Here is a 20,208-nt window from a genome sequence, read left to right as displayed (position 1 = left end):
GCCTGCGAAATTAATTTTTTTCAATACTTAAATTCATCTATGGTCAACGATACATTCACTTTGCATGGGTAGGGCTAGTAGATACTCCTCGTACAGCCAAAATACATTCGAAAGACTGAATTATAAATGAGAGTATTTTTTAGCATAGGTAGTGCTCGAAGGTGCGAATACATCTGTGCCAATGTAGGTATACCCTTACATTCGAACAACCCTTTCTTAGAAGGGTTGATTTGATTGAAGTACAAATCTGTAACATTCTTTCAATCAGATAGACCTGAAGGAGCTTCACAAAGTAACTACGGCATCATTTCATCCTTGAATTGCACTATCACATACCTATGAGTACCGACTACCGAATCAAAATCTGCATTTTGCATCCAGCGACAGTGGGTTAATTTTGCTTACCACATTACTCAAATTAAGACCAACTGATTTTAATTTCTCATTGGAAAATCTGTACAAAACTTTAGGCAGGTATGTTTGGTTCGCTGGGTAGGTACTATGTAGGTAGGTGTGTATTTATGTACGCATGTATAATTATCTAGACATTAGTTCTGGCTTAAATCCTTAATATTCAATTGATTTCATTATAGGAGATAACACATTCTAAAGCTATTATAAGTAGTATAGGCACTTGGTTTACCTTTTTTGTTTCATCTTCACTGAAATCCGTGTATGAACAAAATGTTTCCTTCATTTTCGTATCGTTATCAATTATATCTAAAAAAAACAACACCACCGCGTTAACACAAACAAATTGTAATTATACCGCAAAAGAAAACGGATGTTCGAACAATAAATCAGCACTTGACGCAGATCACCAACACATCGCGAAACCCAAAAAACACGATCTTATTCTCAATGATTATTCTAGTCAAGATAGCAATAGATTCAAATTCAAATGATTAGTAAAAATAATGCATCGGCGTATCTACAGGTAGTGAGTTGGTTATTTCGTTACTCTCCCACCCAAAATTCCCCCCTCCATCAATGTACGTACATACAGAAGAAACCGCTTTGTAGCATCATCAGTTCCGATGATTAAAAGAGGGGGACTTCCTTAGCTTTAAGTTAACGGTCGCCGGTCCGTCTAGCCCTGCAAAAAACGATGTTTTTTTGGGGGATTTTTAAAATAATGTATGACCACAACGTTACGTACCTACTTCAAATTGGTGACCGCTCCGCGGTAGTACACCTAATCATATACATAATCTCTACGTGTATAATAATAAATTAAATTCAGAATTAAGTACCTCTAAGGAATTGAACAGCAATCACATTATTATCAAGTATTCAAATACATACTTTCACGTACCTGCATTTACTCCACACATTAGATATAACGACATATCACTCATGCGGAAAATTCACAGATGCGTCTGCTTCATTCGACTCGACTGAGAAAACATTAAATGCTCTAAAATTTTCAATCACCTATACTTTTGCCATGACCCAATTTCACATATTTTTGTCATTCTGTTTGATAATATCATCGTCATTGTTTTACAGCACAACTAATAACCCAAGACCTAATGACGTGTCATTACTCGTACATAGAATTTTAATGAATCGTGGTTACGTAAGTACGTACACGTAGTACCTCTACCTACCAATTTACTTACAATTTTCTTATCAATTTTTCACATTTTTTTTGCACTTCCACGTCATAATTTCAGTAGAATTTAAGTAATTTAAAAGTTACCCGCATAGCAAAGCTCAAAGTGCACACTAACTTGCTAGTTTTAGTTAAATACCTGTTTGGCTGTTTCAAATTTCCCCCGAGTTACTTCTCAGGTCACATGAATCGGATAGGTACTTCCTCACCTCACAATGCATTAATTTTGCAACTAGCAGTATTAAAAATTCTTGATGTTTAAGGATCTACGAATTACAACTGCAACAGGTATTTCTCTCTTGAATGGGATATTTCCCTGTTCCATTTCAGAGAATACGTAAGGTTTCGTTGTACCTACCTGTTGTTCATAAACAAAGATAATGAGTCACTATAAGCACTAGGTTTGCGCGGTTATCAGTAAAATTTAACGTTTCGTGTTACAGAAAAAAGTTGAACTTACAGAAAAATGAATACATTATATGAAATACAATACATTCTTGTAAAATTCTGCTTTCGATTTTTATTCAGAACATAAAATAGAAAGTTCAATGAAAAATAACATTTATACTAATTATTGAAATAATAAATGGGTAGTAATAATTTTTGGCGTTAGATTAATCACGCACGCACTAAATAGATAGTTTTTAATAATCATTATACGAATGTATTGAGTGAAAAAATAATAATAAAAAACAAAAAATAAAAATCATAAAACTTGAATAATAAAGAAGTCAAAGAAAAAAAAACAAAATAAACAAATATTAATAAAATTTTATAATTATCTAGGTATGCAGTATGTACCTGGGTGTTCCTCAATACTTCACATGCATTTTACCAGTTGGGCGAAAATATATTTTCATCAATTAAAATGCCTATCATCAGTCACGTTCTTTTAAAAATAAACTGATCAGTTACTTAAAAAAATTCAATATTACAGTATCACTTAATTGAAAAGCATACGTTTCTAACGGGTACTAATATTTTGCACGACCAAAAAAACAAGTATCACAACGAGCATACGTAACGACCAAAAAGGCTGAATGAACGACAATCAAATATCAACTTTCACGCCAGGATAAAGCCCGACAGTAAAGTAGGTAGGAACGACGGAGGATGTAGTATGAGATAACAATAAACACGACTGCATAACATTATTCACGACGAACAAAAAATAATAAAATTTCACCCAAATTATCATGATTTCAAGAGATGAAAACCCAATTCACTGCTATTTTTAAAATATTTTCCCTCCCGCAAATTTTAATGTTCCAATTTTAGTCTTTGTTTTACTCATCTGGCGAGAAAATGTACTAGTTTCAGTCTTTTTCTTCAACTTGTTCATCATTTTTGAAAGAGTACTGGAAAAAATATGATTTTTCACATAATTATTTCCAGCTGTTTTGACCAAAATTACGCAAAAAAAAAAGTCACTGCAAAAAGGTCTTATAATTTTGTTTTTTCAAATGCATATGGATAAAAAAGGGAATGACTTAAAATTAAAAATATGATAAAAATGTTTTCCGAGACCCTGATGTGGACCTTCAATACACATTTTCAAAATTTCGAAAAAATAATTTCAAGTACCTTAAATCTGGATCGAAACTTTCAAATGCCAATTTGAAAAAAAATAATAGGCGTTCCATTGGGGCAGAAAAGGAAGAGGGGCCGACCCACAAAGGCTACAAAAGCCCTTCTACTTCAATGAATATTTATTCGTACTTGGTTTTTTAACCTTTTTTTTGTATTTCCAATCAAATTTTAGCATTTTTTAAATTTTTAATTTCGTCGGTAATATGTATTTTTCTGACTTTGAAATGTCGTCGTTGTTCGCCTTAAATGACAGGTGAAAGTAATAAAATGTCGTGAATTTATTTATTTGTTGTTGAATGACTTATCTCGTCGTGCGAAACCATTTTTGGTTGGGTAAACCTTTTTTGGTCGGGAATGCATTTTTCAGCCGTGAAACTTTGAAACGCTTGTCGTGATACTTGTTTTTTTGGTCGTGCGATTAAATGGCACCCGTTTCTAACCCCAGATAATCAACAACTGAATGTTCACCTGAGAGGTGAACTCTACCACGAATCAACAGCGTTATTTTACGAAATATGTATATAATCCACCTCACTCTAAAAGAGTTCGTCTATCAGAACTAGGGTTTGTTTTAAATCTCATGTTCATCTTTTTAAAAACTTAATTACAATCAGAATTTTAAAAAATGTTTTCAAAAGTGTTCGTGATTCAAATAGGTATAAAGATTTGACATCATTGATGAATTTTCAATCGAGATCGAGACCATTGTTCCGTTACTTAAACGTGCATAGGCGAGGTGATTCGAGTTGGTGTCGCATTCGATGTACGCGACGTTCGCGTTTTCAAATCTCTTTTCTTGTCTTCGGCCTTACTTTGCAACTGATTTCGCATCGCTAATAATTCACGCATTCTTTGATAAATAGCTTCCTAAAAAGTTGGAACTATGATTAGTAAAGTACGTGTACGGAAATTTTCAATATAAATTGAAATTTCAGTTTAAATTCAACACAGACCTGTGGACGCATACTTGGATTCCATCGGCAATACAGGCCTTTCCATAACTTGATGTATCGCATCGTGGCTACCGGATCCAAACTATGAGGTACATGGTGATATAAAGGATTTTTATAAACATCTATGTCGCTATTAATCATAGACCAAAGCGAAATAGCGCGCTGTTTAACGTTTCCTTCTTGCAGTCTTTCACGTTCACTAAATTAATATTTTGAAAAATTCATCAATAAACGGAACTAGGTACTTCGTTTTTTACTTAGTTGGTGAAATCGAAGAAATATGTACTTACGAACCTATTAAATAAAAATGTACCAAAACGGCAGGAGTACAAATGGTCTAGGATTGTAATTAAAAACAATTCGTTGAATTCGAAAGCATGCTCGAACATTTTCGTAACTTGCCAAACACAGTCTATAAATTGTAAAAATACTGGAGATCTGTCTGCGTCCGAATGATGATCATCACCGTGTCCTATGCGCTAAATATTTTGGAACAAAAGATTTAAATTTCTCTTTAATCAAGTAAACTAACTTTATAATTTATGCAGCCGAACCTGCTGAAATTTGTGGCCGAAACTCAACCATTCTTTCTCTATTAGTACTTCGAAACCCTTAATTGTCCTGTAATGAGGATCCAACAGCATCATAGCTAATGCTGTAAGCTAGAATTTTAAAAACAAACAAAAAACGAATTCTGAAAATTAGTTTTGTTACAAAACCGGAGAGGTGTTTTTAGAGTAGAAATAAATACTTGAGCAGTTCTATCCCAACCATCAGAACAATGAACAAGAACAGAGGTTTTATGATTTTCAACTTTATCTGCAATCCTGCAAGCACCTGCTAATATACATCTGATATGTTTGAGCCAGTACGTGGATTCAACACCTGATAACCACTTCGACTCGTCAATCAATGGGAAACACAATTCTGAAATAAAAACAGAATATTAATCATCGGGAAAACTACATTATGAGTCAAGTTCTATCCTTATAATATGTATAATACAGTTATTTACCTTTCAACTTCCTTAACGATTCTCTCATAACGTGGATATTATGTATATCCAAAAAAATAACTTCGGCATTCTGATAAGTATCTTCAGATTCGTAACCTCCTCCTTTAGCTTTGTTAGCGATTGCATTTGCACTAAGCACCCAACAGTCGAATAAAAATTTATGTAAGAAGACACATTATTTGTATGCTTTGAGCTTTACCTAGGTCTCGCATCCATGATGAATAATTTATGAGACTGCGCATTAGCATCCATTATAAGTTGAATATATCGTTCATCTTCTCGACATCTTTTACCACCAACGCCTACTAGAGGTTGAGAAGATCGTGTAATCGTAGCTTGCGATTCAGGATGAATCCATGAAAGTACAGGGATTCGTCCGCGGCTACGGAAAGCAGCAACTTGTCTCAATTCATCATCAGTCGCTTGCGCTGGTACCGCTAAGATAGCTGGGTAACTGTCGCAAAAGTCGTAGTTTTCGTTGATCTTGCTAATTTTCCACATCTCATTAGGAACACCCTGAAACAATGCACATCTAAACGTAAACTCCATGGCCACAAACAGAAAAGAATAGTAAATAAGTGAGGTTGAACATAGTTCAATACCATTCTTTTGTACTCGGCAATTGGTTCATGAACAGTCCAACCATTTTCAGGGAAAGTTTCAGAACATTCGAAAGCAAAAAGAGGTAATTTATGAGATAATGGAAATGCATACTGTTGTAATTTCTCGAAAACGTTACGTCGCGAGTGATTTTCCTGGGATATGCAAAAAATGTTATCACCAACTGAGTTCATGAACACACAAACAGTCATTAATCAACAATAGAATATACCTGTTTGTGACCAAACCTAAGATTTCTCATGTCTTTGCAAAATAATTCGATACCGTAAGAATTTTCACCTCTACTAAGGGATTGTCCTCCAACTTTTTCCACTCGACTAACCTGAGGAAAACCACATTTACGGTACATATTAGTATAACACCTCAATCATCCAAATATCTCAAGTTAAATCATGAACACCGGAGTGTTTGATTTTATGAAAATAAAACTCACCACGCCTAGTGGAACTTCAATAACGTACAAAGTATCCCTATCCATACTGCGAAAATGAATTTTATAATTAGTTACGGATAAAACACCTCTGGTAGGTCCACTATATGGGCATAAATATGTCACTTCTCGTGCTACCCCTTGGACTTTTTCACCAGGTAATAATGGCGGATCGTCAGGCCTGTTCGAAGAAGCTCCATTTGTACCCTCCAAAGTAGCATTCTAAAATCGATAACATTCAGTAATAACAAACAAAAAATCAAGGCAATTTTTCAATGACTTTACCTTGCTCCTTAATTTATGATCGAAAGAAACATTAGCTAAATTGTCATTTGACGTAGAACTAGAGGAACAAGGGCTTTTGGTAATGGAATAAGAAGCTTTACCGGAACTAACCTGCATCATTATGAAAACCATTGAAGTACAGCATTACATAGATCGTAATATTTCAAATCATTTTTACATAAATTACACTTACCGATTCCTGTCCCAATTTGGAATTCAAGGAACTGGATTTAGAATCGGAATCAGAACTGGTATGATGGTTGGTTTCTGATAAGACCCTGCGATGTTCCATGGTAATTTGTAATTCTTTCTAAATGAAATTCCAAAATAATACCATTACAAAATGAACAATGAAAAGTTAACTTGAAAGCCGATGATTATGTAACACTATAATTATAACTATGGAATGTAATAAGCGAATACGTAGATATGTACTACTTATTTTAACCAAGTCCAGCTTATGGTACGAAACAATCACGCGTGATGACAGCTAATAAAAAGTTGAATGAACAACATAATATACATAAAATCAGCCCAACTTACTTTGAATCAGGACAGAATATTGCACATCAAGAAATCATGATACAAGGTAAGTTCTCAAGTAATCGCTGGGAGACAAACAAAACAATTAGAAAATTATTTTCAAACAAAAACCATCAAAAATTTTACTCCATAAATAATTCACACAAGCCCTCCGCTTTAGAATAATTAGTACTGTTAATATATTATTAATAATTAAATGATTCTGTTCATACGTCCTGATGATAAAATGATCACTTCCGACGAATTTTTTTTAGCATCTTTTATCTTTCAATTTTCATAATTCATATCGCGAATTTCGATTTCGATATCACCCTAATTTCGATTCCGATTCGAGTTCAATCAACAATCGTCACAATCGATGATGCGATTTTTCTTTTTGCACGCGGGATGCGTAACAGCTGTTTATTTCGTTCATGTCGTTCTTTAATTTTGAATATTGAATAATTGAATAATATTGATATTGAATTCTTTTTTACAATTTTGATTTTTGAATTTTTTATTTTTTTCATTTTCAAAAATTCATTATTATCAAACATCTCAACATACACGGGGAGTGTTTTAAGTCAAGTCAACTGTTTGAAATCAAAATTTTATTGCCGGTAATTTAATTTTTGATTTTTATTTTTACTGAGAGATTTGAAATTGCTCGAAATCGAAATTTTGCGGTGAGTATAGTCCGGCATATGACAATAGGAGTAATTGCAATCCCCCCCCACGCCGATCCTCCGGGACAACTTTTTTCTTAAAGGGGACATCTTAAGGAACATTTTAAAGCAAACTTGCCAAAAAAAAGTTGGCCTTACTTACAAAATGGCGGCCATTTTGATTGACAAATGACAGGTCAGCCAAAATCGCAGATTTTGCGCTTGAACATAGAACTTGCACGAAATTTTTCAAACCTTACAAAGGTAGATCGAAAGATCATGCAAAAATTTATGACCTGTCAAAATTTCAAGTGCTAAAGTGCGTTTTTCGATTTTTGGTGAATTTTTGAAAATCAAATTTTGGCCAAAAATGAGGGAAAAAATCAAAATTTTACCAAATTGACCAAGAAAGCTGAAATTTGGGATACACCCTATTTTCGACATGCCAAATCAATTGGAAACGGTTTCAATCCGTTTTGAGCAGTTCTGGAGCCTCCAGCAGATTTTTAAAACTCGAAATTCTCACAAAATTCCATCAAATTGGACTTGTAAAGCTGAAATTTATTCTAAAAACTCAATTCAACGCGCTACGAAGTACTGCAGGTGAATTTCAAGTCGTTCTGGAGCCTCCAGCGACTTTTTGAAATTTCCTGAAGCCTCCAGCAGATTTTTGTAACTTTAAATTTTTACAAAATTTCATCAATAATAAATGGAGATGGAAAGCTGAAATTTACTCTACACTTCAATTTTAACACCCTCTGAAGACGACTTCGGGTGGGTTCAAGTCATTCTAGAGCCTCCAACGACTTTTTTAAAAATTACTGGAGCCTCCAGCGACTTTTTGAAATTTCCTGGAGCCTCCAGCAGATTTTTGAAACTTTAAATTTTTACCCAATGGAGATGGAAAGCTGAAATTTACTCTACACTCCAATTTTAACACCCTTTGAAGACGACTTCGAGAGGGTTCATGCCATTCTAGAGCCTCCAGCGACTTTTTAAAAATTACTGGAGTCTTTACCAAATTTTTGAAAATTGAATTTCCCACAAAATTTCATCAAATTGAGTTGGAAAGCCGAAATTTACTCTACAAATAATGTCTTTTGAAGCCTCCAGCAACTTTTTGAAAATTACTGGAGCCTCAAGTAGATTTTTAAAACCTGAGATTTCCACAAAATTTTATCAAAAGCATTTGGAAAGTCAAAATGAAATACATTTTGTGAACTCATTTTAATAAATTAAATGAAGTCGATAGCAGGTGGATTTCAAGTCATTCTGGATCCTCCAGTAAGTTTTTAAAACTGTAAATTTTCACGAAATTTCATCAAGTGTTGTTGGAAAGCCGAAATTTATTCGGTAAGCTAATTTCAATACGCTATGAAGTCAACTACAGGTAGATTTCCAGTTATTTTGGAGTCTCCAGCGACTTTTTGAAAATTCTTGAAGCCTCCAGTAAAGTTTTGAAACTGAAAATTTCCCAAAATTTCATCAAACGGAGATGGAAAGTCGAAATTTAATCTACACTCCAATTTTTACACCCTCTGAAGACAACTTCAGGAGGGTACAAGTGATTTTAGAGCCTCCAGCGACTTTTTTTGAAAATTATTGGAGCCTCCAGTAGATTTTTGAAACTTTGAATTTTCACAAAATTTCATCAAATGGAGATGGAGAGCTGAAATTTAATCTACACTCCAATTATAACACCATCTGAAAACAACTTCAGGTGGGTTCAAGTCATTTTAGAGCCTCCAGCGGACTTTTTTGAAAATTACTGGAGCCTCCAGCAGATTTTTGAAACTTGAAATTCCCGCAACATTGATTTATCAAATAGAGTTAGCAAGCTGAAATTTACTTCGCAGACTACATGGTGGTTTCAAATGTTTTTGAAGCTTCCAGCTACTTTTATTAAATTTCAATTTTCCAAAAAAACGCCATACCTACAACCTTTCAAAAAGTCGCTGGAGGCTCCAAAACGACTTAAATCAAGCAGCAGTCAACTTCGTAGCGTATTGAAATTAGTTTGCAGAATGAATTTCGAATCTCCATCTCAGTTCGATGAAATTTTAGAGAAATTTAAAGTTTCAAAAATCTACTGGAGGCTCCAGTACTTTTCAAAAAAGTCGCTGGAGGCTCTAAAAAGACTTGAACCCACTCGAAGTCGTCTTCAGAGGGTGTTAAAATTGAAGTGTAGAGTAAATTTCAGCTTTCCATCTCCATTTATTATTGATGAAATTTTGTAAAAATTTAAAGTTACAAAAATCTGCTGGAGGCTTCAGGAAATTTCAAAAAGTCGCTGGAGGCTCCAGAACGACTTGAAATTCACCTGCAGTACTTCGTAGCGCGTTGAATTGAGTTTTTAGAATAAATTTCAGCTTTACAAGTCCAATTTGATGGAATTTTGTGAGAATTTCGAGTTTTAAAATCTGCTGGAGGCTCCAGAACTGCTCAAAACGGATTGAAACCGTTTCCAATTGATTTGGCATGTCGAAAATAGGGTGTATCCCAAATTTCAGCTTTCTTGGTCAATTTGGTAAAATTTTGATTTTTTCCCTCATTTTTAGCCAAAATTTGATTTTCAAAAATTCACGAAAAATCGAATAACGCACTTTAGCACTTGAAATTTTTTACCATTGACTTTTTTCGCTTCAAACATTTTTTGAACATTCAAGATTTTACAAAATCAACCAATAACCCCCCTCCCCTCCCCAGGACAATTTCCCCATTTCCAGACATTCTGAAGCCTACAGCGTGATTTTTAATTCCTCCAGAATTTTAAATTTGCTCCAGAAGGCGTGAATATGAATTTGGGTAGCTAAAAATGAAGTTGTGTGTTATATGTACTTGACCTATTTAACGAGTTAATGCACATATGAGCCGATTTTGGAAGGGATACCTTAAGAATGGTGTTTTTTAACCACCTTATTTCGTAATAAAAATATGCATTCAAAAAATCCAGAATGGCATGGAAATGAAGAAATTCGCCCTCGGTGTGTTAGTTCTGGACAAAATACAGTGATTCGCGCAAATTTCGAAAATTTCCTCGCATTGGGAAACTTTTGATTTTTGGATATTTTTATTACATATGAAATAAACTGATCCAAAAACCACTCTTGAGATGTCTCTCCCAAAATCAGCTCAAATGTGGTAACACACAATTCGATTTTTTAGCTGCCCAACTTCATTTTCACGCCCTCTGGAGCAAATTCAAAATTCTGTAGAAATTGAAAAATCACGCTGGAGGCTCCAGAATGGCTGGAAATCGTGAAATTTGGATTTGGGGAATTGATATCAGTTTTAGGACTTACACATTTTGATCACTTTTACTGATCAAGTACGTACCTTTTTTAAAAAAAGCATAAATCACCAAAAACAGTCAACTTTGAATTTTCAAACGTTCGCCAAAAAAAAAATCGAGAAATGAAATTGGTAGGCTGAAAATTTGGTTTAGGGGGTTTTAGGCCATTCTCTTTTCAAATGACGATTACCTCGTCGTCTCAAATTTGAAATTACTATTCTAAATTAAACCATTTTTAGACTCCGTGTCCACACTTCACACCAGTGTTGCAAGAGTGGTGGTTTCAGCACTACTCTCACTCCTTACTCACTCCAAAGGAAATGTCAACACTCTTACTCCACTCCTACTCCACTCCTTACTCCCATTGTTTTTCATTATTTTTCAGGAATTTTGACTCTACAGATATTGAGTGATTGATTATATCCATACCTAAATTAAAGGTGTAAGATGGTAAAAGTATATCAATAATTGATAAAATAGTATCATTGATGATAACTAATGAGAAAAACAGTAAAATAAACAACTAAAAAAAATTGAAAATACTGAAAATACGTGAGTAACAGCAACATTTTGATGTAATTAGTCACAAAATTAGGGGGAAAAGAGGAGTAAGGAGTTTTGATTTGACAACACTCCAACTCCACTCCTACTCCTTTCAAAAATTCTCACTCCTTGCACTCCTTACTCCTACTCTTACTCCACTCTTGCAACACTGCTTCACACACTTGATTTTAAAAATCTTAAATAAGACTAATAAGAGTTTGAGACCAAATTAAATTAAGGAAATTTTCAAACTCTCAAAAAAAAGATTTTCTTTTTTGGCGGAACTTCCTCGCAGTCGCATTGCTATAATATGTATCGCGGTTCTTAAGCTTTTCATCTGCAGCTTTGGAAATCTAATGTGCGAGTATTGTAAGTGTAGGTATGTTGTTCTACTGCCATGCGCATATCCTGCGATTCTGAAATAGAGGATGTACATATGTGTTTTTAATTACGATTAAAATGGTGTAAGACTCGTTAAGACTCGGTACAATTTAATTTAGTATAGGAAAGGAATCCAAAGTCACCAAGTGGAACTTGTAAGAATTAGGAAACGTAAACTTAGCGTAATAAACGGAATAAACCCAATAATTTTGAATTCGATTTAAAAAAAAAAAAAAATCAAAAAATGAAAGAATCAACTGTCAAGTGAACTGATGCACCAGAAAAAAGAATCATACAGGCCATCTCAGATTGTGATTTGTTACGCATCCCGCGTTCAATAAAAAAAATCGCATCGATGATATTGCCACCATTTCATGGCGCCATCTGCCTATGAAAATAGCAACTACATACTTAAGAAATTTTTATTTTTTTAATAAGAACTGGAGATGAAGCCCGTGAAGGACGACGTAACGTTATAAGTTACAAGTTAGGTACATAAATGGATCTCAGCTTGGCTAAGAAGTGAATTTTGAAGCAAGAGCTTTAATTTAGTATATTTATTTACAAGCTTGAAGCTTTCTACGGTAAAAAATCAAAAATGATGTAGATTGGATTTGAAATACCCAAAGCTGGTACATATTTTGGAGTAATAAATAATAAATTTTTGAAATCACAATTCACAAATCTTCGTGTCAACAAAAAACTACTGAACCAATTATTCAAGTCAAATTATGTACACTGGTGTAAATCAGCGACACAGCGAGTTATTTCTGAATACAACGTAAGTTTTTTTTAAAATGCCGTTGACAAGGCTACACGCTACAGCCTTTCTTTGCCTTTCCAAATGAGCCGATTTGCTTGAAATTTTGCACAGTGATAGCGAATATAATGTAGATGACCCTTTTCTACGATACAACAAGACATTTTCATTTGTAGCCATTAGGGGGTTTTTAGGGAGGAACAAAATTTTCAAATTGGGAAAAAGGGAGTCAAAAATGATTTTTTTTAAAAAATCCATGTTATATTTCGAATAAATACCTAATTTACATCACTGTACAAAATTGGACTCATATTGGTTCGGTAGTGTCACTTCTAGTGAGAAACTCCACGATTTAAAATTAAATTATTCCAAACCCGAATTCCCATCAACAATTTACACATAATACATATATTTTTTTTCAACTCGTGATATCCATCAAAAATAAAATTACCGCCAAACAACACAAAAAAAAAAAGAAACTTACAACAAACAAAAAATAATTATAACAACAAAAATCTGCTGAGTAGTTTTAATGAAAAAATTCCTGATCACAACTGCTGAATGATCATTGCTTGGTGATGTTTAGATATCATGAATTTTTTCATTAAAATTACTTAGCAGATTTTTATTGACAATATTCTTTTTTGTTTTTTGTTTTTTCTATTTGGTTGGCGGTAATTTTGATTAAAAAAAAAAAAAAAACATGTAAGTATTATAAATTGTTAATGGAAATTCGGATACCTACTCCAAGAATTATAGAATAATTTTTTAAACCACGAAGTTTCTCACTAGAAGAAATACTACCGAACCAATATGAGTCAAATTCCGTACAGTGATGTAAATTAGGGTATTATTTCGAAATAATATAACGTTAGTTTTTAAAAAAATCATTTTTGTTTCCCTTTTTCCCAATTGTAAAATTTCGTCAGAAGGCAGAATAAAATTTCTGTTTATGAGAGAAAATTTTAAAATTCTAACATTTTCCCAAGCTGGGAAAATGAAACAATAAGTGTACTCTTGTACTTCTTAAACAAATAAGAAGAATAAATCATTTTCTGCCCCGCCAAGCAAAAAAAAAAGAACACAAAAAAACAGAATCAACGATAATACTAAACGTGATGGCAGTCCGCGGCCACTTACTGCTTATATTCTCTGAACAACTAAGCGTATTTTCGATGATGAATTTCTCGCGAATAAAAAACCGCACGAATCTGATGTTTTGATATGTTGTTGGCACCAACGAGAGCTTCAATTTGATATATTTACAAACTTTCTACGATAAAAAATGATGTAGATTGAGATACCCAAAGTTAGCATTTTGGTGTAATTTTTGAAATTACTAATCTTCGTATCAAGAGAAAATTACTGAACCAATTCAAGTCAAATTTCGTACATTGGTGTAAATTAACAAGTTATTTTGAAATATAACGTCAAATTTTTAAAAAAATCATTTTTGCTCCCCTTTTTTTCGATTTGAAAATTTCTTTACCCCCCCCCCTAAAACACCCCCAAAATGAAAATTTTTCGTAGTGCTGTAAAAAAAGGGTTATCTACATTATATTCACTGTCAATGTGCTAAATTTCAAGCAAATCGGTTCATTAGGAGGAGGCTGTACCGAAGGGAGGGATAGGGGGAGCTTCCCCCCTTAGGCGTCCGAAACGGAAAAGGTTGGCAAACTGGCGATTATCACTCGTCAGTTAGCAAAATGGTCCTAATTGAAAAAATGAAAATTTTTAAAATTTTAACTTGAACTCCAACACGAATAGTTGTCAACTGGATTTTATTGAAATACCAACTGGAAAAATTCAAAGATTTTTCCAATAATTTTTTTGAACTTGAATTACACATTTTTCAGAGCTTTTGCCCTTGCTTCGCTCGTGCCAAATAAAACTAAACCCCTATTGTTCAAGGTTTGAATTGGAAAAATAAACTCTTAACCGCATAAGGAAATTTTTTTCAACACATGAATTTTTAAAAGCTTTTGGCCTCGCTTCACCTTTTTTTTCAAGTTTAAACCTTTTTTAAAATCATCATTCAAATTTTAAGATTTTGAAACTAAAATAATAATCTCCTTCATCACACAAGAAAACGTCAAACGTGATTTTTATACCGGGTCTCTTGAAGCACTGATTTTCGAGAGGTTTTGCCCTCGCTTCGCTCGGGCCCGTTCGCGTCTTTTTTTCTGTTTCAAATTTTTCAAAAAAAAAATCATAATCCGAATTTTAAAGTATTGGAGCAAAATAATAAACTTCTTATAAGTGACTCATCTCACAAAAAAACATCAATTTTTTATATCTCTCGAAATACTAACTTTCGAGAGCTTTTGCTCTCGCTTCGCTCGGGCCCGTTTGCTTTTTATTTTCAGTTTTGAATTTTTAAAAAAATCATCATTTGAATTTTAAAATGCTCAAATTAGATACTCATCGCACACAAAAAAAACATCGATTTTTACACTCACACAAAAAAACATATTTTTTATACCTCTTGAAATACTAATTTTCAAGAGGTTTTAGCCCTTGCTTCGCCAGGGCTAAAAATTATACATATTTTCGACATCCGCTTGAATGGTTAATTTTTAGAAAGTGTTCCCAGGTGCAAAAATCTGAATAGAACAACTGTATTCAGCCCGAGCGAAGCGAGGGTAAAAATTTTTAAAAATGTGCTATTCAAGTTCCATAAAAGTTGGCAAATGAGTTTCTTTATTAAGACTTACAATAACTTATCAAAACTTATCGAGTTTGTCGAGCCTCTGCAAAGTCGGTAAAGTTGGCAATTGCCGACTAAACCAATTTTTGATTTATTTTGCCGAATTGCCGATTATCTGAAATGACTCCACACACCCCCCCTAGCTTTGTCTCTGCGAAGGTGAAATCAAGATGCCATTTATAATATTTTTTGTAGGTAGGTACTTACTTACCTAAATATTGAATTAGTATTTGAGCCACATCTCTCATCTGAGAGTAAAATTGTTTTCTTTAGAAAAACTCATAAGCAGTCGTCGTTATTCGTTTGTACAGTGTGAATAAGTCTTTCACTTATTCGATAGAATTTCAGATAAGCAATACCTACCTATAAGTAATACATAACCAAGCTACCTACCAATATTATGTATTTCAATTTATAATATCGTCTATCGTAAATTCTTTAAACATAATAGGTATAGGTAGGTACCTACATGCCTACGTATAAATGAAATGAAGATATGAAGTAAATTGTTGTACGTACAAATATTACAACCGCAGAAGCAAAACAAGCAAAATAAACTTATACAGTAAAAGAGCACACCAATGATAAAATGCGGTTGCAATCTGCATTATATTACAAAACACACAAAGATGCCAGATTGGAGGTAGGTACCTACACGTGAATTAATTTTATCGATTTATGGATCATAATCAGAACGGCAAAACCGATACATGCGAATAAAATGATGGAATTTTGAAAGCACGTGATAAGCATTTAATTTCTTGGGTATTCGCTGCAAATACCGAACGTGCATAAGATGATTTGTAATAAAAATTTTATACACTGCTGGTGAACTAGTTTCATCAGTGGTTTACTTTTCAGCTTCATCAGAAAATTTTTATCTCGCGGGAAAATTGAAATGTAGTACACTCTTGTTACCTATAGATTTTATTCCATGAAAGGAGGATAAAGCATATTTTATCACTCCTACTAATAAAATACCAACAAATTGATTTGTAAAGTTTTTATTTCGCTTATTTGAATTGAAAGTAATTTTATTTCAATCAAATAAATTTTTTAAATATCCCATCTCAATAAAATAGGAGTTTTAATGATTTATAGGCAATTTAAATAGCGATAAACCGGTCAAACGCAAGTACCTATCTTCCACATTTTAGTCTATGTGAAATTTATCAATGTGCATACCTACTATACGTATTACGTATGCAAATAATATCAAGCATCGGGTGAGTAGGTATATGTAGTATTTTACACCTTCTAAATCTGTTGTTTTGCTTGAAACGTGTGATTGCAATCAACTTGATGGGTAATTCATAAATCATTTAATCGTGATAAGAATATGACTAACACTAGAGAAGAAAAATATTACCTACCTGACCCGTACAACATCAACACATAGGAGTAGTACAGTGCATTTCATGATTCATTCGTATACCTATACCTACATCTTTGAGGTTCGATAAAATTGATCTCAACTGAGGGTAGTGAGGGTGTAAGTATACTAAACTTCTTGAATTGAAATACATATTAGAATTGAAAAAAAGTTTTATTGCAAGAACAAATTCTGTCCAGGTAGATTACTATTGCTGTTCTTAATTAATATCTTGGAAAGAAATCATAAAAAATATATATAGGACTAGCTGAGCATCAGCGACTAGGTATTTCTTTCTCTGTCGCAACTGTCGCAAAAATGCCTACAAAGAACTCATACAAGCTTCGACGAAGAATTCTTCAGAAAGAGATGGAATGAGTTATTTAGGTACTTATACTTAATTTTCGATTCATAGAGACTTTTGCAATACAAAGTAGGTACCTTTATAACTACGCGCTTAAACCCAGAGCACGAACAGGTGTTTTCTCACGAATGTAACCAATAAAATGCCCAATTACGTACATCTAATTTGAGAATATCATGAGATGAACGATGAACATATTACACCCGTAATGTTCATACAAAGAAAAACAAGTACCTACCTACCTACAGTAGGTAAGCTACTATATCTGGTTTCTTTGACAGGAACAGCTTGAACTATACATAAAATAAGTACAAAAATGTTACTTATAGTAATCTGAAGAATCATTTCCAAAGGCACAGGTACGTATATCTACAGTATATAAGAATATATACCTACTCTTTGGTAATTTGCCAATGAATAAATGCGAGGTAGTTCTCTTCGGTACTTTCAATTGTCTTAATACATGCTCGTAACCTTTTCGAGAACACGATCTTTGCTAAAGTTTCAGCGAAATGACCTGTAAGATGTAGATATTCTAGGTACCTAAGTCGATGTTCACTGAAAGTTCTCATAAATTCTTGCCTACATTAGAGTTCAAGCAGACTTCAGATACCGTATCAGAATAATACGTAATCGTTGCTCGTGACCAAGTTTATTTATATGCATATGAGTACATAGATACCTACCTATAGTATCCACCGATATTAGATACAAGTTTGCTGACTGCAATAAACAATAAAATTGTTGATTATTCTTTGAGAAAAAAATAATATGTAATGCTTAGAAATATATAGCCAGGTAAAGCTCATGAAATACATGCTTGAGTACGGATGAACTAATTTTTTTTTTTTTAATAATGATTTTTTTGCCCAGTAAGAGGCTACACTACATTTAAAATTGTTGTAATTCATCTTTGAATCAATAAAATTGCAACATCGAAAAAGTGATACCTAGGTTGACTATAGTGTTTTTCGAAGGCCGAGTTTTCTTTTTCCAGTAGATACATTACTTTGGTTTCTAGAACTTACTTGATTCCCAGTGATCCGTAAAAAGTGTTGAACAAGTAGCTTGGTGCGACAACAATTCAAACTACATCAGTGTAAATCGGTTTGCCGATCTTATAAATGAAAGGAACAAAGTTACGGGTTATTTACAGCTGATTTTTCACAATTGAATAACATTGTGCGAAGCAGAGATGGTAGAAACGAGCAAATTTCGAAAACGTTTTTCCAGACATTTCGTCCTGCATAGTCATTCCGGATGAACAGTAGCGCAGTGATCTACTATGTACATAGAAAAATTTCACGCAAAATCCGCAATTCAAAGTACATATGTACATATCTACCAGGGCCACAAAGTGCGACATTTTTCTTCTACATATCAGGGTTCTTGAAATTTTGAGTTACATAAGGTTAATATTGCAGAATCGCGAGAAAATATTTTTTTGATTGAAATTGATCATACTTACTTCGAATGAGGAAAATCTTGAGGAAAATCAGTTTTTTGCATTCAAAGAGACGTTTCACTCATTAAATAAATCTCAAAAAATATTTGTTTTGAACTAGATAAAATAAAAAATACAGGTAGGATCTACTTAAAGTAGCTGAACGTTCTACTACAAATTAAACACATGGTAATTAGGAACTTCATTCATCTCATCAAATGCGGTTTTGTTAATGTATTATAAAAAGGTAAATATAGCATATACCAAACACTACATTTTACCCACGCCAACATTAATTTTTTATTGCTTGAAGACGCCCAAAAATGTACCTTACCTACATTTATCCATTGAATCGTCGTCCAGCCAGACTCTCCATTACGAAGTTAATACCATTGAAACAGGTAGGTACTTGACAAGATGATCTGAATTTTTAAAGCCCCATTGAAACCCATTGTAGGTATAGTATAGATTTTGATAATGAGAAAAGCAAACAGATTAGCAGAGTTATTTTCGTTTAGATAGGTAACTTGTATGTATACTTTCCAGAACCGAACCGATATTCAGATAGCAAAGTAGACTTTTATGATGAACTAATCGAATTTCTCATATCCGCACAAATCATAAAATCCACACTGTTCTATAAATTAATCACTGCTCCATATATCGATTTTCTCATCACAACTCATAACCTCAAAATTACTCGCAAACAAAACCGTACCATTGTGCCTCGGTCTGTCTATCGGTAGGTAGGTATAGGTAAAGGTATTTTAAAAAGGCGGGAAAAATGAAACACCGCCGATCGAACGTTACTGGCTCCAAATCGCATAGCTTGTAACTAGTCGTATTAATTTTCACAATGCCTATTTCAAAGCTTTTTTATCAATTACTGAGCTAGGTAGGTGCTGTGCGAGAAGTCGGCTCGACCGACGTTCGTCTCATCCTATAGGTAGGTAATTCGAGCGCGGAAGTTCGTTTTGTCTGAGAAATTAATAAATTTCCAATTCAACGCCGATAAACGCAACCTTTTCATTCGGGTGCTCGGTGCAGCATAATTTAGCAAATAGATGACCACGTACAAGCCTCTCTTCTCATTGTCATTAACAATGTGGCTGGTAAAATGGTATCAGTGGTGCTAATAAAATGACTGTACGATGACGATAATGACGTAGATAATATGAACAGTGACTACCCAACGAACGGGATATGCTTTTTTCATGTACGAGAATACCAAGCGGTTCTTTTTAATTTAACGCCAATCGCCGAACAAAGCTTACAAATTTTGTTCTAAATAAAATCGCAAATTCGTTACAAGTGTGCAACACATTATACGAGTAGGTACCTATGTATAAGCTATACATAATGTGTACATACAATCATACATATAAGCGAGCACGATGCGATGGTAATAATACATTTTGCTCATACGTTTCGTGTAATGTATGTACCTACATATATATAGGTATGTGTGATGGTGAGCAAAATTTGGACATCTTTTACGTATTTAAAAACCTCCGTAACAACACGTTTATTGCATATTGGAATTTTATCGCAGTTTAAATCAATTTAAAGACCATTTTATAACGCATTTCACCTATACTTACACGTATAGGTATAAATGGCATTTATCTGGATCAGGACCATTCATTCGG

General features: G+C 33.7%; 2 protein-coding genes across 4 annotated transcripts in view; both read right to left on the bottom strand.

Moving 5' to 3' along the window:
- LOC135832010 (uncharacterized) overlaps window positions 1–1,938 on the bottom strand; it is a 42,655-nt gene extending 40,717 nt beyond the window's left edge. The window contains exons 1-2 of one of the 3 annotated variants that reach the window (XR_010556263.1): window positions 1,316–1,533; window positions 644–720 (exon numbers count right to left, since the gene is read on the bottom strand). Coding sequence is in view for 2 of the 3 variants with exons in the window: in XM_065344949.1 (XP_065201021.1) it covers window positions 644–720; window positions 1,316–1,358 (120 nt within the window). In the remaining variant the exon portion in view is untranslated. Of the gene's footprint in view, window positions 1–643; window positions 721–1,315; window positions 1,534–1,754 lie in introns of those variants that run through there. The other 2 variants (XM_065344950.1, XM_065344949.1) reach the window with 2 other exon arrangements.
- A 436-nt stretch (window positions 1,939–2,374) lies between these two features.
- mtm (myotubularin) lies at window positions 2,375–7,328 on the bottom strand. The gene is made up of 13 exons (XM_065344948.1): window positions 7,053–7,328; window positions 6,703–6,819; window positions 6,510–6,620; window positions 6,228–6,446; window positions 6,006–6,116; window positions 5,776–5,928; window positions 5,373–5,689; window positions 5,174–5,304; window positions 4,910–5,085; window positions 4,713–4,820; window positions 4,453–4,637; window positions 4,159–4,357; window positions 2,375–4,072 (listed from the first exon to the last, which is right to left on the bottom strand). Exons 2-13 carry the CDS (start codon window positions 6,799–6,801, stop codon window positions 3,923–3,925), a joined length of 1,959 nt encoding a protein of 652 aa, XP_065201020.1. The 5' UTR covers window positions 6,802–6,819; window positions 7,053–7,328; the 3' UTR covers window positions 2,375–3,922.
- Between the last annotated feature and the right edge of the window lie 12,880 nt (window positions 7,329–20,208).

This window comes from Planococcus citri, chromosome 1, assembly GCF_950023065.1.
Source record: "Planococcus citri chromosome 1, ihPlaCitr1.1, whole genome shotgun sequence".
Taxonomy (NCBI): Eukaryota; Metazoa; Arthropoda; class Insecta; order Hemiptera; family Pseudococcidae; genus Planococcus; species Planococcus citri.
This window is presented reverse-complemented; position numbering and strand designations above follow the sequence as displayed.

Excerpts from the sequence above, each read along its gene's own strand:
- mtm (XM_065344948.1), bottom strand. The coding sequence starts at position 6,801 with ATGGAACATCGCAGGGTCTTATCAGAAACCAACCATCATACCAGTTCT. Across the intron at positions 6,117-6,227 it reads TTGAAGTTCCACTAGGCGTG|GTTAGTCGAGTGGAAAAAGT; the intron begins GTGAGTTTTATT and ends GGTTTTCCTCAG. Across the intron at positions 4,638-4,712 it reads TCGGCCACAAATTTCAGCAG|CGCATAGGACACGGTGATGA; the intron begins GTTCGGCTGCAT and ends CAAAATATTTAG.